The sequence below is a fragment of the Diospyros lotus genome, chromosome 12, assembly GCF_014633365.1.
Source record: "Diospyros lotus cultivar Yz01 chromosome 12, ASM1463336v1, whole genome shotgun sequence".
In the NCBI taxonomy this organism is placed as follows: domain Eukaryota; kingdom Viridiplantae; phylum Streptophyta; class Magnoliopsida; order Ericales; family Ebenaceae; genus Diospyros; species Diospyros lotus.
This window is the reverse complement of record NC_068349.1, coordinates 2,213,822-2,233,200: the sequence shown is the minus strand read 5'-3', so window position 1 is coordinate 2,233,200 and position 19,379 is coordinate 2,213,822. Positions and strand designations below refer to the sequence as shown.

The 19,379-nt window shown below is 35.0% G+C and overlaps 1 protein-coding gene across 3 annotated transcripts in view; it reads right to left on the bottom strand.

Moving 5' to 3' along the window:
- LOC127814175 (uncharacterized) overlaps nt 1–3,040 on the bottom strand; it is a 43,078-nt gene extending 40,038 nt beyond the window's left edge. The window contains exons 1-3 of one of the 3 annotated variants that reach the window (XM_052355482.1): nt 2,881–3,040; nt 1,839–2,684; nt 469–669 (exon numbers count right to left, since the gene is read on the bottom strand). In XM_052355482.1, the coding sequence (XP_052211442.1) occupies nt 469–669; nt 1,839–2,183 (546 nt within the window). In that variant the 5' untranslated portion in view covers nt 2,184–2,684; nt 2,881–3,040. Of the gene's footprint in view, nt 1–468; nt 670–1,838 lie in introns of all 3 variants that reach the window. The other 2 variants (XM_052355484.1, XM_052355483.1) reach the window with 2 other exon arrangements.
- Nucleotides 3,041–19,379: the final 16,339 nt, after the last annotated feature.

Below are 19,379 nucleotides of genomic sequence, written 5' to 3'. Positions count from 1 at the left end.
ATGAGAAGGATTGCACTGGATTCTGAGTACTTATACCTAAGAAAACCAACGAACACTTTGACAATTTACCTGAGCAATCCAGTATTTCTACTTTTGTCTCTGTAACTCTATTAAAATAGTAGAACTAATTTTTTCCTTAAAATTTTAAATCAAGCAGAACAAAAATTCATTTCTCACCACAGCATAAAGTTGATAGTTTTTGAACACAAACTAAAATTCCTTCACATATCACATTCAAAAGCTCCTCATTCTTCTTCTTTTTCTAGGTGGGGGAGGAGAAGTAAGAAACTGATGCTGAATAAACTTAGGTAAAGAAACAAATTGGAGAGGATGAATTATCATAATACCTTGCTAGTGATAGAAAGATATAAAAGCCAAATATAATCAACAGAATTGTGGTGAAAAAAGGAACGAGAGAGAGTCAATCTACACAATAAAACTACTTGTCCAATCAAGCACCTAACTAACCTGGGGTTCCAATGTTGAAGATGAAGCCTCCTGATTCTGCAGCAGTTTGAGGTCAATCATGTCATATTTTTCCATATCTAGTTCCCGTGCTTTCCTTTTGGCAAATGCAGCCTCCACTGCCTCTAGATTAGCATCTGGATGAAGGCCCGCAATGATGAAGTGTTCAAAAAGCGAGGTAGGCTCTTCATATTTTTTCTGGTTCTGGATGGCATCAACATTGAGTTACTGGGATGGAAATAAAAACTCTCTACGAATTAAAGGATGACATCCCTCTATAGAAGATTGATAATAACTATAAAGAGCCATGAAGAAATAATTGTAATTGTCAATCAGCTTTTGTCTTGACTCTTCTTACCCCAAAAAAGGGAAAAATATTAAGTTTCCACAAAATGTTCTACATGATTTCTACTTTTGAATTGGGATCAACAATTTAACATGCATTGTCAACTTCCTGCTCAATGCAAAGGAATATATTGTAAATAAAAAAAAAATTGCAACAAATTGTGATTAATAGCAAAATGGTTCTATTTCAAATTACTGACGTGTCTCTTTTTTCTGTATGGATCAACAATCTGTAAAAAATTTTGAAAAACCAGATGCAAAAACATTATGGTTGATAGAGGAAAACCCCAAAAACCACTTGATAGAAAACCCTTGGACATGATACAAAACATAATAGCCTTACAGATAATATGGCCATGGATAGATATAGTAGGAAAGGTAGAATTCACATAACCAGCATTAGCTAGTGAGTTTAAGGCTTGTGACATCGCTAGTGTTTTTGTTGTTGTATAATTTATCTAGTTTTTTTCCTACAAGGAAAGTATCTAGCAAAATCAACAAGTGCATAAGTTTATGTCAGGACCCTAGCCCTAACTGATGCTTTCTTTGGAAATAGAATTGGAAATTGAGGGAGAAATAGCAAGAATGAGGGGAAAACAGACAGAATATCAGGTAGAACAGACTGACAGAAAGTAGGGGAAAATTGGGAGAAATGGGGGAGAAAATGACAAAATTGAGGGGGAAATCAGAGAGAACAATAGGGGGAAATGAGAGACTTCAATAAATTTTTCGATATCCAGCCATAAGGGTTATGGCCGTTACATATAAGCAGCCCAATTCTATAGAGCAGTTACCATTCCTCCACTACTAGTAACTGCTCATTTAATTGTTCCACCACCTCCCCACTACTCCATTACTAAGAATAATCAGATAATAAAAGCAATAACTAACTATTTTAGCAAAATAAGTAAAAATAGAAATAAAAATAACAAGCTGGCTGTGACAGTTTACAATATAGAGCATCATAATACTGATTAATCAGTTATCATGAAAAATAGAGGAACTCTTTTAAGACAGAGGTGGCTCACCGAAGTCTTTGAATTAAATTGATACCACTGACGTTTTTGGTTAGTCAAGACTTCAGGGTTGAACGAAGAACACCGACTTCGGTTTTGCGAATGGCTACCCCATTGCAATGCCTTCTGCACCTGAGCCTTCCATCTGCCAAAACTGTTGTTACGACTGTGTTCTGCCGTCAAAACTTCACTCTGACAACGTCTATGACCTGGCCCTGATGCCTGAGAATTGGATGAGTAAACATTTTGTAATGCTTCGCCATCCATTCTAGCAGCGTCTTCAGAAATCTGCCGCAACACCTGAATTGGCGATGATGAGCATTCCTCTGATGTATCACCATCTTCTTTTGCTTCCATTTCATTATACTACCTTCCTTCAACGCTCATTTCTCCAATTAACCAATAAAGTCTTTACCAGAGCCCAATTACTTATAGGTACATAAATAAAGTCAACAACGCCAATGAGCACCAATCAATTCTTCCTGTATCAACAGAGCTGAAAGGAGTACAACGGAATAAGCGCCAAAAACACAAAACACAAATACACATTCTCAATCCTCGATGCAATTCCCCTTGCAGAAACACTGCCTCTGCGGACACCACATTTCAACTTTCTAGTTCATCAATGAACTCCACGACATCATCAACCCACACTGATCGATTCTGCTCGTGTCAACGGGACTGAAACGAGAACAAAACAGCCACCACCAAAGATCTTCAAACATCCTTCATCCCGGACTCCGCAAACGTCCAAAACAAAGAACCAGCATCCGCCATCCCTGATGCAATCAACGCGGACAAAGCACCGTATCTCCGCACAACATATTCGCCCACTTTCCCGCGCACAAATTACATACCCTGCTTCAAGAAAAAGCCCGATAATTCATATCCGACACGCATTTCGAATCAAACAGATATCAAACCATTTAACGGCAAAATATACGTCGCATTCGAGGCAAAATGTAGCGTCACAAACGAACGCAACATCGATTATGTGAATAGAAAATGAAAGATAGAAAATCGAACTAGGAGACAATTGCGTGATTCTTCGCACCGCTTTCGCTGCTAGGGTTTGCGTTGGGCGAAGGTGGAAGGAGAGTGAGTTGCGATGAGGAATTGGAGGCAATGTAAGACACGAGTCTCCCCGGCCCGGTATTGTCAAACGAGCGACCGTTCGGATGCAGCCAATATGGAAAGATACTCTTCAGGTGGGAAAGGCAGGCCGAAATGTCGAGAACCGCCCTGAACTTCTCTGGAATTCGATTTAAGTCCCCGGCTGATGTGGACTGCCAATTGTCGAGTCAAATATCAACGGCCTGCTAATACTCCCAATTTTGATAAATAATTCTTATAAATTAATATAATATATATTTATTTAATATTAATATTAAGTATAATAATATCTAAATTGATTACTGATTTTAAATATAATTATTATAATTTTATATATATCAACTCAACTTATAAAAATTTAAATTTAAGTATTTAAATAATATTTCTGTAAATTATATTACCCGTTCAAAAATAAATAATATAATCGCGTAAACCTCGGAGCAAGGCGTGCTGTTTCCTCAATACGCACGTGCCAGTGTCTTCGGCCATAACCAACTCTTTATTTTCATGCTAAATTAATTAATGGTATATAATTTATTAATTTTTGGTAATTTAGTATTGGAATTGTTTAAATTTTAATTTTTATTTGAATTAATTTTTAAAATTAGTTATTGCACTCTCTTGAATTTTGATCGCAACGTCTCTTGAATTTTAGTCATTTAAGAGGTGTTGTAGTTAATTTTAAATATTTTAAAATTTTAATGGTGAGTTTTAAAGTGTATGAAGAGCTAAGTATATATTTTATTTTTTCTATTTGCATATATTTTTTTAAAATTTTTAAATTTTTTATTATTTTAAAAACACTCATGAATTGTGCAAATTTGAGTTAATTGTATCCCTAATCTTTTTATTCTCTTTTAATTACACCTCTAAATTTATTGTTCTTAATAGATTTATCGAAATGTGTAATTGACTTAAAATTGCATAATTCAATGATATAATTGGAATAACAAAAAGGTTCACATATGAGAGAAGATCGACCACTATTAGGAAACTTCCACAGCAATGAAAGGAGATGTCGAGATGAGATCAAGAGACGCAGTCACTGGTCACAGTAAATGGTCACAAGGTCCAGTTGTCATCTTTAAAGATGGTGGAGAGAGCAATGGCACCGTTAAAAAGCAGAATCGACAACGTTTTTAAAGATGATCACCAATCATAATAAACAATAAATACAATCCCGTTGCCTATCAAGTGGTCATGTAAGGTTGTAGGAGAGAGAGATAGAGAGGAAGCAGACTTGTAGTCTAAGCCCCCATCAACTCTTAAACCGGTCTTGCATACACTTAGGTCGAGTTTAAGTGAATCGTGACTTTTAGAAAAAAGTGAAATAATTATAGTTAAATAGTGTCTATATATTAAAAATCTCATGAGTTTTTAACGTTACAAAAAATATATATTTATTTAATTAATTTCAATTTTATCACCACACCAAAATTCATCACGACCTCTTACATTTAAATATAATTGTTTATGCCTTCCCAAGATAAATAATTTTTTTAACAAAATTAAAATAAAACTATTAATTCAAATTAATTTACAAGAGCAAATATAATTGTACTCGTCGTTATTGAATGCACATGTTAACTGGATGGTCAACTTGACGATGAAGGCTGTCCAAGCAACAAGTTAGGTGGCCCTGCTTTATGCATGTTATTTGCCGCCACCTCGCTAGATCAAGACAAGCCATTTTTCTATTAATATATAATGTGAGGTCCCATGCTTATAGAGACGTCGTTATCATAAGACGCACTTCTTCCTCATCTTATTGGAGAGTTGCGGTCATCGTGGCTACTTCTTATTGAATATAGGATTTTTGATAATTTTTCAGATAATTTACATAAAAGTTATGGTTTATTTGATAAAGTGGGGGAGCCAGGAAGCTACGGTTGATGTGAGAGAGTATTCGCATCTCTTCAGATCATTTATTTCTATTTTAACACAATAATTTGAGAAGTTAGTTGAGATATTTTGATCGAGACTATATTTAATTAGGTTAAGTAAAAATAAGAAATAAATATGATATAAAATAAAAATAAATAAATAATATTTTTTTAAAAAATAAAAAACAGAAACGCATAGAAATGCGTAACTAAAAAAATAAGGGAGTTTTTGTAAATATAAAAATAATTATTTAATGTAAAAATAAACATAAATTTTATAATATATTTAAACAAATACAAACATACATTCTATTATTCATAAATTATTATTTATTAATTTAAAATAAATAATAAATTAAAAAAGTTAAAACATAACTTGATTAGAGTCGAAATTTTTTCCTGTCTATAACATTTTCATAGATGGAACACGTTTTTAATAATTTTTAATATTACGAAATAATCCCAAAATATTTTAAAAATTATAGAAAATGCCCAAAAAATATTTTTTTTTGTATTTCTTGACATTTTTGGTAAAGAAAACGTTACGAAAACGCTAAAACGTCACTTCCAAGACGTTTTCATGAATCATAGGCATTTAAAATATCTCTTGAAAACCTATGTGAGAAAGTCTCTCAATCTTTCGTAATTCCTTCTTTTATCCTTTAAACTTATTAAGATTTGTTTATTCTTAACCCTAATATTTATATAAATGGCCACTAAATGAATACATGTCATATTGAAAGTTAAGTTATATAAATAGTATAGTTATTGGCAAGTAAAAATATATGAATTTTTAGTTTGTTTATTATTTTGATACTCGTTTTTGTAATACTAAATAGTAACTTAATGGTTAAGTCATTTATGAGAAACAAAAACTCTATTCTTAGGTAGCGTTTGTTAAAATAAGTGAGATAAAATTGTATCAAAATAAAATTTGAATATTTTTTGAACTAAAATATAGAATGATTAAAATAAGTTTGAGAAATATTTCAACAATTTTATCAAATTGTTTGTTAAAACGTTTCGAAAACGTTAAAACGTCACTCCCTATGCGTTTCATGAATCATAGGCATCCAAAATATCTTTTGAAAACCTATACGATAAACTTTCTCAATCTTTCGTAGCTCATTTTTGTATCCTTTAAACTTATTTGGATTTGTTTGTTCTTAAGCCTAATATTTATACAAACGGCCGCTAATTAAATACACATCATATTAAAAGCTAAGTGTTGTTGCACGGTTACAATAATAAATTTTTAGATGGGAAACTGTCAATGGATGACTCACATGTAGCTTACTTGAGCGATAGGTGACTCACTTGGGGGATTGATGACTCTCTCCAGTGATGGGTGACGTGCGGATTATCCGAACGATGGGTGACTCTCTTGGGGTGGAGCGACAATGATGGATGAGTTCCTCGAGGGAGCGACAACGATGGACGAGTCTCTCAGGTAGGTTGAGAATGATGGATGACCTATTGGAAAGAAAATCGGTTAAGGGCGTAGGTAAGAATTCCCGCGCAGACCCTCCGATGCTTAAGTCAGGCCCTCGTAGAAGTGAAATGCTTGAAAGCAAAAGGTAAGTATGAGAGTGAGAGATTGCAAATCGAATGAGGGGAAAATACCACATATTTATAGCGATGAGATGGGCATCCATGTGTCGAGTGGCCCGATTTTCTCGGCAGGCATTTCGGAGGCAGTTTTGACTGAGTCTTGCGAGGTTATCGGCGCAAGGGTGCATAAGTGCGGGCATGGGTATACGAGTAGACAAGGGGGCGACTAAAAGCGCATGTGAGCATACGCAAATGCGCCCATTAGGCACCCCAAAAAACCTCCATTGGGGGTGTGAAGTACCCCCAAGAGAGGTCTCTCATGGGTGGGGGGTGGAACCCCCTTTTTCCTTGGCCACGCTGTTGCTTGGCAATGTGGGAAGGGAAGAAGCGCCCTCAATTTTCCTTGACTAAGCTGTTACGTGGCAGCGTGGAGGAGAGCTGGATGGGGGCCCTCTACCTGGCTACATGAATCAGTCAAGTGGGTTAATGGCCTCCTACATGGCAGTTCCTGGGGATGCCACGTGGCGTTTATTCTTCTTGGATTTACGATTATTTTGGCAGACGTAACAATTGCTCCATACTCTTTCTGTCGGGTGTCCTAGGAGGAAGAGTATTCCGCCTGCAGTACTACCCTATTTTAAGAGGTTATTTTTCTTTTTTATTCTGTAGCCATCTCTTCTTTCACGTCTCTCGTAGCTATCTTTGGCATTCTACTCCATGGGTGTCTTTATAAAAGGAGGCTTGAGCTTTTCATTTCGCCATTGTTTCAACAAGTCTTCTTCATTATTTGTAACTCTGGCATTTTCATATTTCGACTTCTCATAAGCGCTAGTGGCTTCAAGAAGATGTGGTAGAGTCTTCGCATGACGTGTTGAAGCTCATGCCCTTGTAGTGATGGTCCATGCATTCAATTCTTCATCTTCTAGGAGTATAAACATGATGTCTTCACACGTTCCTAGCTCTTAAGGTGGCGAGGGCTCGGAAAGATCTTCAAATCAACTCAAGAGTGTCCATGCCATTATTGGCTTATGTATCTACATTTTGTCGAGAGATGAATTGGCATATTGGGGAATTTTCTCCGAATCCAACGGTGTTCATGATGATTGGTGTTCCATTTCCTGGTTTGTCAAATTGCTTGCAAAATGATGAATATGATATCTCTGTTTGGCAGAAGAACGACTATTGAGCCATTCAGACGCTAGGCAAAGAGGCGTAAGTCCCTTGTGAGGGCACTAATATTATGCTTCCTTGATGTATGACTAATCACAGAACAACGGTCTTATGTCTTCTCATTGTCAAGCTACTCGCGGGGACAATGAGATGTGTTTGCCTCCTCTTTGATGGGTTGTGAGAGCGGTAATGGGCCTTTTTTGTTATAATATTGTAGCTCCCTAGTTTCGCGTGTACATGCTTGCTGGTATTGTGAGCATAATGTCTATGTTTGCAATATTTTTGTTCTCGCAATTCGGTGTGATGCCTACATCCATAATTAAGTGGCATCAATTTTTTTTTTTTTTTTTTTTGTGGTTTGACATAACATCTACATCTGCGATTAGAAAGAATATCAATCTTTTATTTTCAAGGTTCGACGTAGTGCTTACATTCGCGATTAGTTTTGATTTTTCCTTGTTTCCAGGGTATGAGTAGGGCAACATACCTGTTGTTTTCACCTTGTGGTCGGGCTCTTAGCAAAACAACAGGTGTTTTTGTGTTTACCTCGTTGTCGGGCTAATAGTAGGGCAACGGGTCTTAGGTCACCAAGCGAAACGGTGTAGGTTGCTTGCGGGGCAACATATATTATAGCTCATTTCTGTCGGGCTTTTTACGGGACAACAATTTTATTTTCACCCCATTGTCAGGTTATGTGCGGGACAATATCTTATTTTTCCCCTATTATCGAATTTCACGCGAGACAATGGGCTTGTTTTCTCCCTCATTGCCAGGCTATGCTCGAGGTAACAAGCTTTTAGCTTTCATCTCGTTGCCGAGCTATGTGCGGACAATGGGCCTTTTGTTTGAGAAAAAACCCTTGATGGAATCTGGTAGATAATAGTGGACACAATAATAATAATTTATTTGGAGGAGTGAGTACAAGCATTTTGATGGGGTTCAAACAAATACGCCTATGTCCACAATACCATTTTGGACTCACATTATTACTATGCAAATAATTCAAATGAAGGAAATAATACAACTTAGTCTTGCATAGTTTGCTTGGCAATCAATAAAGTCTCTTCACTTCTTTTTTTTTTCCTTTTGTAAATGCAACATAGCATGCACGGGCTTTCTGTTGATCCCCTCGAATTTGTCTCACTCCTTGAGGTGTAGGAAATTTTATCAACAGATAACAAGAAAAGACTGCGACCCTTATGTCATTGAGCATAGGACAACCAAAAATTACATTATAGGCAATTGATGAGACGTTAACCACCATAAAGCAGGCCTGACGTGTTGTGCTTTGAGGATCAAAACCCAATGTGACTGGAAATTGAATTGAACTAGCCACTGGAATAGTCTCCCCGGTGAAACTATATAAAAAGGATGAGACATTTTTCAGTTGATCTTGGGAAATGTGCATTTGCTTGAACCTAATTCCAATAAATGAGATTAATTGAGCTGCCACTGTCTACCAAAATTCTCTTAATGGGGTGCTTTGCAATGATAGTTGAGATTACCACTGGGTCATCATGAGGAATGATTACATCTCTTCTGTCAGCATGTGAACATAATGGGCTCTTCATTTTTTCTAAGCTCCAGTACTGAATTGACCTGGTAGGCCAAACGGGCATAGGCTTTTTGGGAAGAGGAGTTGTCTCCAACTAAGGTTTCACAGCCCAAAATTACATGTATACCATGATGTGTTGGTTCATTATCCAGAGAGGGATTCTGTCTATGGTCGCTTCCTCTCTCTTGTTGTCTTGGATTATGTCTTTCATGCGCTTTAGGCCTCTCTTCCTTTCTTTGTGGCTTCCTATTATTTCCCTCTTCTTCTCGTACATATCTTTGTAAATGTCCTTCCCGGATAAGCATCTCAATTTGATTTTTCAATTCCCGACATTGATTAGTGAGCCAGGAGTCATATGGTATCAACAATACTCATCCTCATTCTTTCCTATAAGTTGATCCACGTTTTTTGAAAGTTTGATTAGGCCTGATCCTTCTATGACTACCAATATGACAAACCAAGGTTGGGTGAGTCAGATATAGTGATTGAATTAGAGCCTAATATCATCCAATTTTCGGGCCCTCTCTTGTCGCCGATTAAGGTTTTCTTCAATATCACACTCTTTTCTTTTCCGCTCCCTGTCTTCATCCATTGTCATAGTCCTCATTACTTTTGTATAGTGTATATATTTATTGACCCTGACGAACAAATATGCTAAGAATTTTAGCGGGTCTAGAGATAGAGATTATTGGAAAGAAGTCAGTCCACTACAAGAAAATTAGTGTTTAGCGACGGAATTTAGTGACGGAACTATTCCGTCGCTAATTAGCAACGGATAGTGACGGAATTTATGTTACTAAATTTTTTAAATATTTTTTTAATTTGGCGGCGGAATTAGCGATGGACAACCCTGTCACTAAATTTAGCGACGGAATCGGCGACGCACAGCCTCGTTGCTAACAAAGAAAAGAAATTAAAAAATAAAATAAAATTTAGCGATGAGGCAAAACTCATCGCTAAAAAATAAAAGAAATTTTAAAAAAATAAATAAAAGTTAGCGACGAGGCCAAACCCGTCACTAAAAATAAAAGAAATTTAAAAACAATTATAATTTAGCGACGTGGCCAAATTCGTCGCTAAAAAATAAAATAAATTAAAAAAATAAATTTCAAATTTAGCAACGGGCAAGACCCGTCGCTAAAAAATAAAAGAAATTAAAAAAAATTAAAATTTAGCGACGAGGCCAAACCCGTCGCTAAAAAATAATAAAAGAAATTTCAAATTTAGCGACGCGCAAGACCCGTCGCTAAAAAATAAAAGAAATTAAAAAATAAATTAAAATTTAGTGACGAGGCCAAACCCGTCACTAAAAAATAAAAAAAAATTAACAAAAATTAAAATTTAGCAATGGGGCCAAACCTGTCGCTAAAAAATAAAAGAAATTTTAAAAAATCAAATTAAAATTAAAATTTAGCCACTGGGTTAACCCCATCACTAAAAAAAAAAAAGTTAAAAATTTAATTAAAAATTTTACATTTAAACATAACATAATTCTTTAATGCTAATATAATAATTAATAAAGTTTTATTTAAATTAATAATTAAATAAAATTAAAATTAATATTCATTTCCCTTTACTAATATTAATATTAAAATTAATATCATTAAATAAGTTTGAGAAATTTTGGTGTATAAATATAATTCTGAAATATGTGGAAGAGAATACTATAAATATATTTTATATATATCAATAAACAAGAAGATTTCAGATTGGTAGGTCGCGCGCGAAACTTGATCATGAGAGGTTGGGGGTTCAAATCCAATAAAGAGTCTGAGATAATAGCTGAGAGTAATATTATAACGCTGTCATGTGGCGAGCAGATCTGTTAAAAAAGAACAAAAATAAATAAATTTAAAATTAAAAATTAGCAACGAGAATGCATCAGTTGCAAAAAAAAGAAAAAATATATAAATTTAAAATACAAAACTTTAGCAACGGGAACGCATCTGTTGCAAAATTTTGGTAGTTCGATTTTAGGGTGTAACACTTTTAATTATTGCTGGGATTAATATCCCAACGTTGCCACGTAACGCGCTTATGAGGGGAGGATATGACCTAGTGCGTGTTAAATTTTGGGACATGCACTGAATTTAGCGAATGAATTCGTCACTAAAAAAATAAAAAAATTAAAAACTTTAGCAATGGAATAAATATGTCGCAAGAAAAAAAGAAAATAAAATAAAAAAACTTGTAATTTCAAAACATAATTTTTACACTTTAAAAAGTGTGTAAAATTTTGAAAAAAAATTACAAAATGTGAAATTCAAACTTTAATTTCACATTTTAGTAATTAAATTTATATTGTTAACGCAATTTATTTAAATATACATTTTTAATTGTGATAACTGATATATTACGTTATTTTGATTACATCTATTTACTTGTATTTATCTTCTTCTTCTTTTACATATTAAAGTAAAGTGGTTGAATTAAATTAAAAATAAATATAAAAAATAATTTTAACTTAAAAATATAAATAAATAAGTGTAATTAAAAGACAAAAAATTAAAATGACTGTACAAAAAAAATGTAATAGTACATAAATTAAAATCTAAATGTACTCTATATACACATGTATTTTTTAAAGATGTTGATCTTCATTATTGAGTAATATGTTATTCTTTAGCGAATACCCATTTTTTTAAATGAATAATATACAGATAAAATAAAAATAATAACCACGATATTTAGATGATATGTTTCACTTGTTTTAAATTTCATCATTAACTATATGATGTCATGCTATATAATTCAGCAATTTAGTAATGTTGCTGAAATTAACGTTTAACAAAATATTAATACAAATTTAATGTGAAATTTATAAAATATCTAAATTAAATTTAAAATTTGATTTGAAAATGTAATATTTCTCAATTGAGATAATTAATATGAGAATTAAACTTCTCGTCAATGTCAATATTTCTCAATTGATTGAAGCCTTACAAAATAAACATATAATAATGAATGCAACAATAACAATTGAAAAATTGTGTTAATTTAAAGCATTAGAGATAAAATATAAGAACTCGTAAGTTAGAACACTTGAACACTTGTAATGAATGTTCGCACCCCTTGGAACATGGCAGACACTGCCATCTCAATCGGTAGGTTGTGAATCTCAAGCATAGCGTTTCGGAATCTGTTCACATAATGACGTAGGGTCTCTTTGCTCCCTTATAAAATGCTAAGGAGGTATGTCGCGTCTTTCTTCCTTTAGCTGTTAATAATAAATGCTTTGATAAATTTTGCCTTTAACTGCCCAAACGAGAAAATGGATGATTCGGGTAAACCATCAAACCAAGCCCGAGCATGTTCAAGTAGGGTTAACGGGAAAGCCTTGCACATTATCTCGTCGTCTCATCCATAGAGCATCATCAAAGACTCATAATTCTGCATGTGATCGTAAGGATCATCCTTACCAGTGTAAGGGGTTATTTGGGGCAATTTAAATTTCCTAGATAAAAGATTTTCCATTACTTCTATCACAAATGACAGTCTCCCTCATGATTGCTCTTCTAAAACTGACAATAACTTATTTTGCTACAACACTTGCTCAATCATTTTCTTCATATCTGTCGTCTCCCAGACACTAAAGGTTGTAGGGTTGTCATTGAGCTCATCATTTTTGTCTTGACACTGGTTCAGAAGAGTTTCATTGTAATATCCCGGAAATTGAGAAATAAATAATGAATATTATTTCGGTGTTTGAGGACATTAATGAATATTTGAGAATTTAAGAAGAAATATTTATGTATGTGGTTTGAGGAAAATAAAGAATTAAAGTTAATTAATTAATTTTTTTGGTTGATAATTATTAATTAATGTATTTGTGGTAATTATTGAATATGTGTGGGTTAAAAGGAAATATTAATTTATTTGGATATTTGGAGATTTAAGAAAAATGTTTATTTATGTAACTTTAAGAAAATAAGAAATTTAGGTATTTAATTAAATTATTTGGGAGTATTTATGAAAATAGGAAAATAAATTAATTTAGTAGATTTTTGGAAACTTGGGGTGTATATATTAATTTCCAGAAGTTATGGGGTTTTAACTGTAATTTTTGGAAATGAAGTAAGGTTCATTTAAAACTAATTAGGTGTGTATATATTATCAAAGGAGTGGCCAGTGCAGCTGGCATGCGCGCGCGAGGAGCCAGGCACGGACGCGGGATCGATCCTAGGCTGCGCGCGCTACAGGAATTCTTTTGGATTTTTATCAAGCCTCATGCGCCCAAAACGGCGCCGTTTCGGACATGAGGCGGTGGCCTCCCCAGCGTGGTTCCAGCGGCCGCCACGTGGCCCTCTTTCTCTGCCTCCAATTTTGCTGATTTAAAGGCCAATTTTGGCCTTCTCCGAACCATCAAGCAGCGTACAGTGGGGGGAACAAATTAAAGAGAAGAAGACGCGCGCCACCTGGTGAAGAAGTTGGGAAAATTTGAGGAAAACAAGATTAAACTTGGTTTAAATGGATTTTAATTAGTCAAATAAGTAAATAATTTTGTATTAAATATTTCATACGGTTGAAATTTTATTTTGGATCTAATTTTATTAATTTTAGGAGTGTATATTAATTTACAGCATGTATTAATTTGATAGTATTTAAGCGGTGGTGTTTAAGCGGGAAAACGCTGTAAACGACTAGATATAGGCAAGCTCTCTTCTATCCTTGCGATCTCTTTTCATTTGGTGAACCCCTTGTCTTCCTTTAATTCGGTTCAGTTTTGCGTATTAATTATATGAATTAAAGATATTTTTGGGCATGATTTAATTTAAAATAAATATGAGATTTATTGGGATTTTATTTGCGGTGCGCCTACATGGGATTTTAAATGGTTAAATTATTTATATTACATGGTTAGATTTAATTAATGCAAGTCAAGGTTTTATTAATAGTTATTAAACGTTTTATTTCGCAGCGGGAGTGCAAGAAAGAGAAGAAACGGCCGTGTAAAGGCAAGCTCCTGACCCTCTCCTTGTGTTCTTCAATTCCCGTGAGAGACTCTGTGGTTTCTCGTATTTTATGCTCTCCCTTACTTTAATTCGGCACCTAGCCTTATTTGTTGAATTATTATTCATTTGTTTTAATTTAAATTAAATCCGAGACTTCTAGAATTTTATTCGTTGTGAGCCTACGGGGGTTTGTACCGCCCCCACTCCATTTGAGAATGATGTTGGACCCAGCCTAGGAACTAGGTTCCTAGACGTGTGGGTTATTTATGATTTTCTTGGATTTATTTATGGTTCGGTTAAAGCTATCGAGCAGTAAGGCAGGGGTCGATTGTTGGTGACGTTGGGGTAGACTATTGTACGGCTCTGAAGTAGACCGTCGAGTAGACACTCCTTGTCACTGGCCGTTGACCGGTGCCGGGCACTACTGACTAGCTCTGCCAGTATGTGATTTACTGCATGTTTAGATTTATTATATTGCTGTCCATGATTTGATATGCACATGAGTACGGGTTGCATATTGGGATATTCATTTATTGAGTATGCTTGGACACGGACATTCTAGCTTGGTCAGGTTGCATCCAGCACGGGCATATGCATCGCGTGTGGTTTACTATGTGGGCGGAGCATGGCCTAATGCCTGGATGTATGGGCGCCGGTGCATCATGTTGATGCTCACTACGCCATTGCATTTTATGTGCATTGCATGGCTATTGGTAGTATATACTTCTCGGACAGGGAGTACCGTTTCGAGGGAGCCTATGGCTCGGGTGTCGGGAGTACTGACGTGGACGGGTGGCGGGGGTACCGACTCGGGATGGCGCGCACAGATTTGCTGGAGGTATTTGTTACCGTCTAGGGTAGCGACAGGTTGGTATGAGACTTGGGTGCCGTGTGTCTTGTGTGGGCCCCAAGGACCGGTATGTATTTTTATTATGCTATACTATTGTGTTGTAGCGTCTCATGCCTTGTGTGTACCTGGGGGTTTATTCTGGGGAGAGATTTTTGATTTTGTGTAGCCTTCAGCCTTTCTTCTCTTATGCTTGCTGAGTCTTTCGACTCACCTTGTTTTTCCATCATTCCAGGCAGTGGCAGTTTGGGCCATGGGCAAGAAAGTCAGCATTTAGCGGTAGAGTCGGTATGATGTACAGGCAGTCCCGTCAATCCCTGTCATCTCTGATGGTTTAGTAGGATTTACTCAATTATTTCTTTTCTGTGCCAAGTCGTTTCTCGAGTCTCGTATATATTGGCACGGGAGTCTGTGTTTATTTATCTATTATGTGACCGCTGTGATAGCGGGGTACTCGTAGTGCATGCATGTGTTTTAGCTTTGCTTCCGTTGCTCTCATTTTTGAGTATGCATGCCAGGGTGGCTTTGACTTGTGTTCATTCTTTTTCTCCTCCCGTAGGCGCTCCCGTTCGGGTAGTCCTGGTGGTTAGGGATATCCGGGCGGGGGTGCTTACATTCATCATCCCTTCATGGGGGTGATGACTATTGTCTTAGAGTATCTCCCCCTATGAGGGTTTTGCCCACCTGTCTTTTGACGTTCGGCCTCTTCTTGATTTTCTTGGTAGAGGGAGGTTTGGGTAGGAGTCTCTTGGGTAAGAGACCTTGGTCGGTTGTTTCGAGGAAGGGTAGATTGAGCATGAGAGTCGAGAGTAGCCTCTCAATAAGAGCCATTTCTTGAAACCTCTTGACGTGCCCCATTGGACGAAACTGTTTCTGGTATAAACTTCCTCAAGGTAGTCGACATCGAGGCTCAAGGAACCAATCCTTACAATATCCCAACCATTTCACAAAGGGCTTGCATCCCTTCGACATACTGTTGTCGCATCGCTTCGTACTTAGCCAGAGGAACCAATGGGTGGGGCTAGTACACTTGAGCCAATGTGATTGGAAAAATAAGGCCTCGGAAGGACATGTGAGTTGATAAGTGATGGAGCTTGGAATTGAATATCCAACGGATGTGAATGCCCTAGGAAGGGCAGCTACTGAGTGAGGGGTGGATGACCCTTACGTGGGAACTAATGGGTGAGGGGAAGTTGGCCCTCACGAGAGGACTGATGGGTGAGGGGTGGTTGGCCTTCACGGGAGGTTTGATGTTGATCTTTCACATGAGGAAGGGTCTCTCTTTGAAGTGATTGTGCACCACAGGAGAAAGTCGCTGCTTCGAGTTTGTGCCATGCTGAATGAGGGTTTCTTGGCTTTTTGTTGGTTTTCTACAGACGACGCCAATTGTTCTTGCACGATTACAACAATAAATTTTTATATGGGAAACTGCCAATAGATGACTCATGTGTGGTTTGCTTGAGCGATGGGTGACTCACGTGTGGCTTGCTTAAGCGATGGGTGACTTACTCGAGGGATGGATGATTCTCTCTAGTGATGGGTGACGTGCGGATTATCCGAATGATGGGTGACTCTTTCGGGGTAGAGCGACAACGATTGATGAGTCACTCGAGGGAGCGACATCAATGGATGAGTTCATCGAGTAGGTTGAGAGCGATGGATTACTTGTTGGAAAGAAAATCGATTAGAGGTGCGAGTGAGAATCCCCTCACAGACCCTCCGATGCTTAAGTCAAACCCTCATAAAAGTGAAATGCTTGAAGGCAAAAGGTACGTATGAGAGTGAGAGATTGCATACCAAATAAGGGGAAAACCCCCATTCTTTATAGCGACGGGAGGGGCATCCATTTGTCGAGTGGCTCGATTTTCTCGACAGGCATCTCGGATGCGATTTTGGCCGAGTCTTACGGCGTTATTGACGCAAAGGTGCATAGGTGAGAGCATGGGCATGCGAGCAAACATAGGGGCGACCGAGTGCGCACGTGAGCATACGTGAGTGCGTGCATTAGGCACCCCCAAAGGACCTCCCTCGAGGGTGTGAAGTACCCCCAATAGAGGTCTCTCAGGAGTGGGGGGTGAAGCCCTTCCATTTCCTTGGCCACGCTACTGTGTGGTAGCGTGGGGGGAGTGGCCACTATGGCCACTTCCATGCGGCCTGGGGACCCATTTCCTGGTTGCATGAAGCAGTCACGTGGCGTTTCTTCTCCTTGAATTTACGATTATTTTAGCAAGCGTAACACTAAGTTATATAAATAGTATAGTTATTGGCAAGTAAAAATATATGTATTTTTTTAGTTTACTTATTATTTTAATACTCATTCTCTTAATACTAAATAGTAACTTAATCATTAAATCATTTATGCGAAACAAAAGCTCTATTCTTAGGTAGCATTTGTTAAAATGAGTGAGATAAAATTGTGTCAAGATAAAGTTTGAATGTTTTCCGAACTATTATATGAAATGATTAAAATAAAATTAAGAAATATTTCAATAATTTTATCAAATTGTTTGATAAAATATTTTGAAAAAACTAAAATGTCACTCCCAAGACGTTTTCATGAATCATATGCATCCAAAATATCTCTTGAAAACCTATACGAGAAAGTCTCCCAATCTTCATTCTTTTATCCTTTAAATTTATTTGGATTTGTTTATTCTTAACCCTAATATTTATACAAATGGCCATTAATTGAATACACATCATATTGAAAGTTAAGTTATATAAATAGTGTAGTTATTGGCAAGTAAAAATATATGTATTTTTTAGTTTGTTTATTATTTTGATACTCATTTTCTTAATACTAAATAATAACTTAATTGTTAAGTCATTTATGTGAAACAAAAGCTCTATTCTTAGGTAGTGTTTGTTAAGACGAGTGAGATAAAATTGTATTAAGATAAAATTTGAATATTTTTTGAATTAATATATGGAATGATTAATATAAGTTTGAAAAATATTTTAATAATTTTATCAAATTATTTGTTAAAACGTTTCAAAAACGCTAATACGTCACTCCCAATTTGTTTTCATGAATCATAGACATCCAAAATATCTCTTGGAAACTGTTCCAATCTTTCATAGTTCCTTCCTCCAATCTTTCATAGTTCCTTCCTTTATCCTTTAAACTTATTTAGATTTATTTATTCTTAAACCTAATATTTATACAAACTGTGCTAATTGAATACATATCATATTGAAAGTTAAGTTATATAAATAGTATAGTTATTGGCAAGTAAAAATATGTGTATTTTTTAGTTTACTTATTATTTTGATACTCATTTTCTTAATACTAAACAATAACTTAATCGTTAAGTCATTTATGCGAAACAAAAGCTCTATTCTTAGGTAGCGTTTGTTAAGACGAGTAAGATAAAATTGTATCAAGATAAAGTTTTAATATTTTTCTAACCAAGATATGAAATGATTAAGATAAATTTTTCAATAATTTTATCGAATTATTTGTTAAATTTTTTGAAATGTACTATAGGATATATATATATTTTTTTTATTTGTAAAGATTAAGATAATTTATCTTTAGATAAATAGATAAATTTATTTTGAAAAACCCAAATAAGAAGTCGTAGTGTGTCGAGTCCAATCTTAAACAACATCATATATCATAAATATATTTTTTTTATTAAAAACCCTTTATATTATATAACATAATATAATTTATTTTGTGATTATTTTAATTGAATACTTGTTATCTTTTTGGTGATATGAGCCATATTAGGATGAGCAGCACAATGACAAGATTCGAAAGACCTTTGAATATAAATAGAATGTTATTACTTTAACTGTTAGTTAAGTTAAATTATATTAATCAAGAGCCAATTATTTAATTATTTTTTGGTTACTTTAAATTAAAGTTAAGTATGTTACTTTAAATAAAATTTGGGTTCTTTTTATTAATTATAGTCAATTTAATTAAATTATTATTAAAATTCAATTAATTTAATTTAAAATAATTAACCTTGCTCGTAATAAATTGAGTTTTGACATCATATCTAAACAAATTTTCAATTAAATAATTTCTATATTTATAATTTATGTATATCTCGTTAAATCATTTCAAATTTGATATTCAATGTAAACGAATTCAATAAGAAGACGTTGTCATAAAAAATCTTAACCCGTCATTTCTCAATTGATCTATTTGCATATAGTCATTGTGAGTCAAATTTGTTATCTTATCACTTTTTAATATATTTATTACAGTCATACTAACTACGGTGTATAAAATTTGTCATCCCAATAAAATTTGTATCCACTAATCAATTATTACCTTATAATAAATCAAGTTTTTGATGAGAAATTTAAACACTTTATGTTCTATGTATATTAATTTTTTCCCTATTTCCAATTTATGTTTATCCTAAATAATTTCAAATTTTATATTTAATAATAGGTCCTTATCGGTTATCCCGCTAAATCAATTCAAATTTTATACATATTTCAATCGAATATAATTTTAAATTTTAT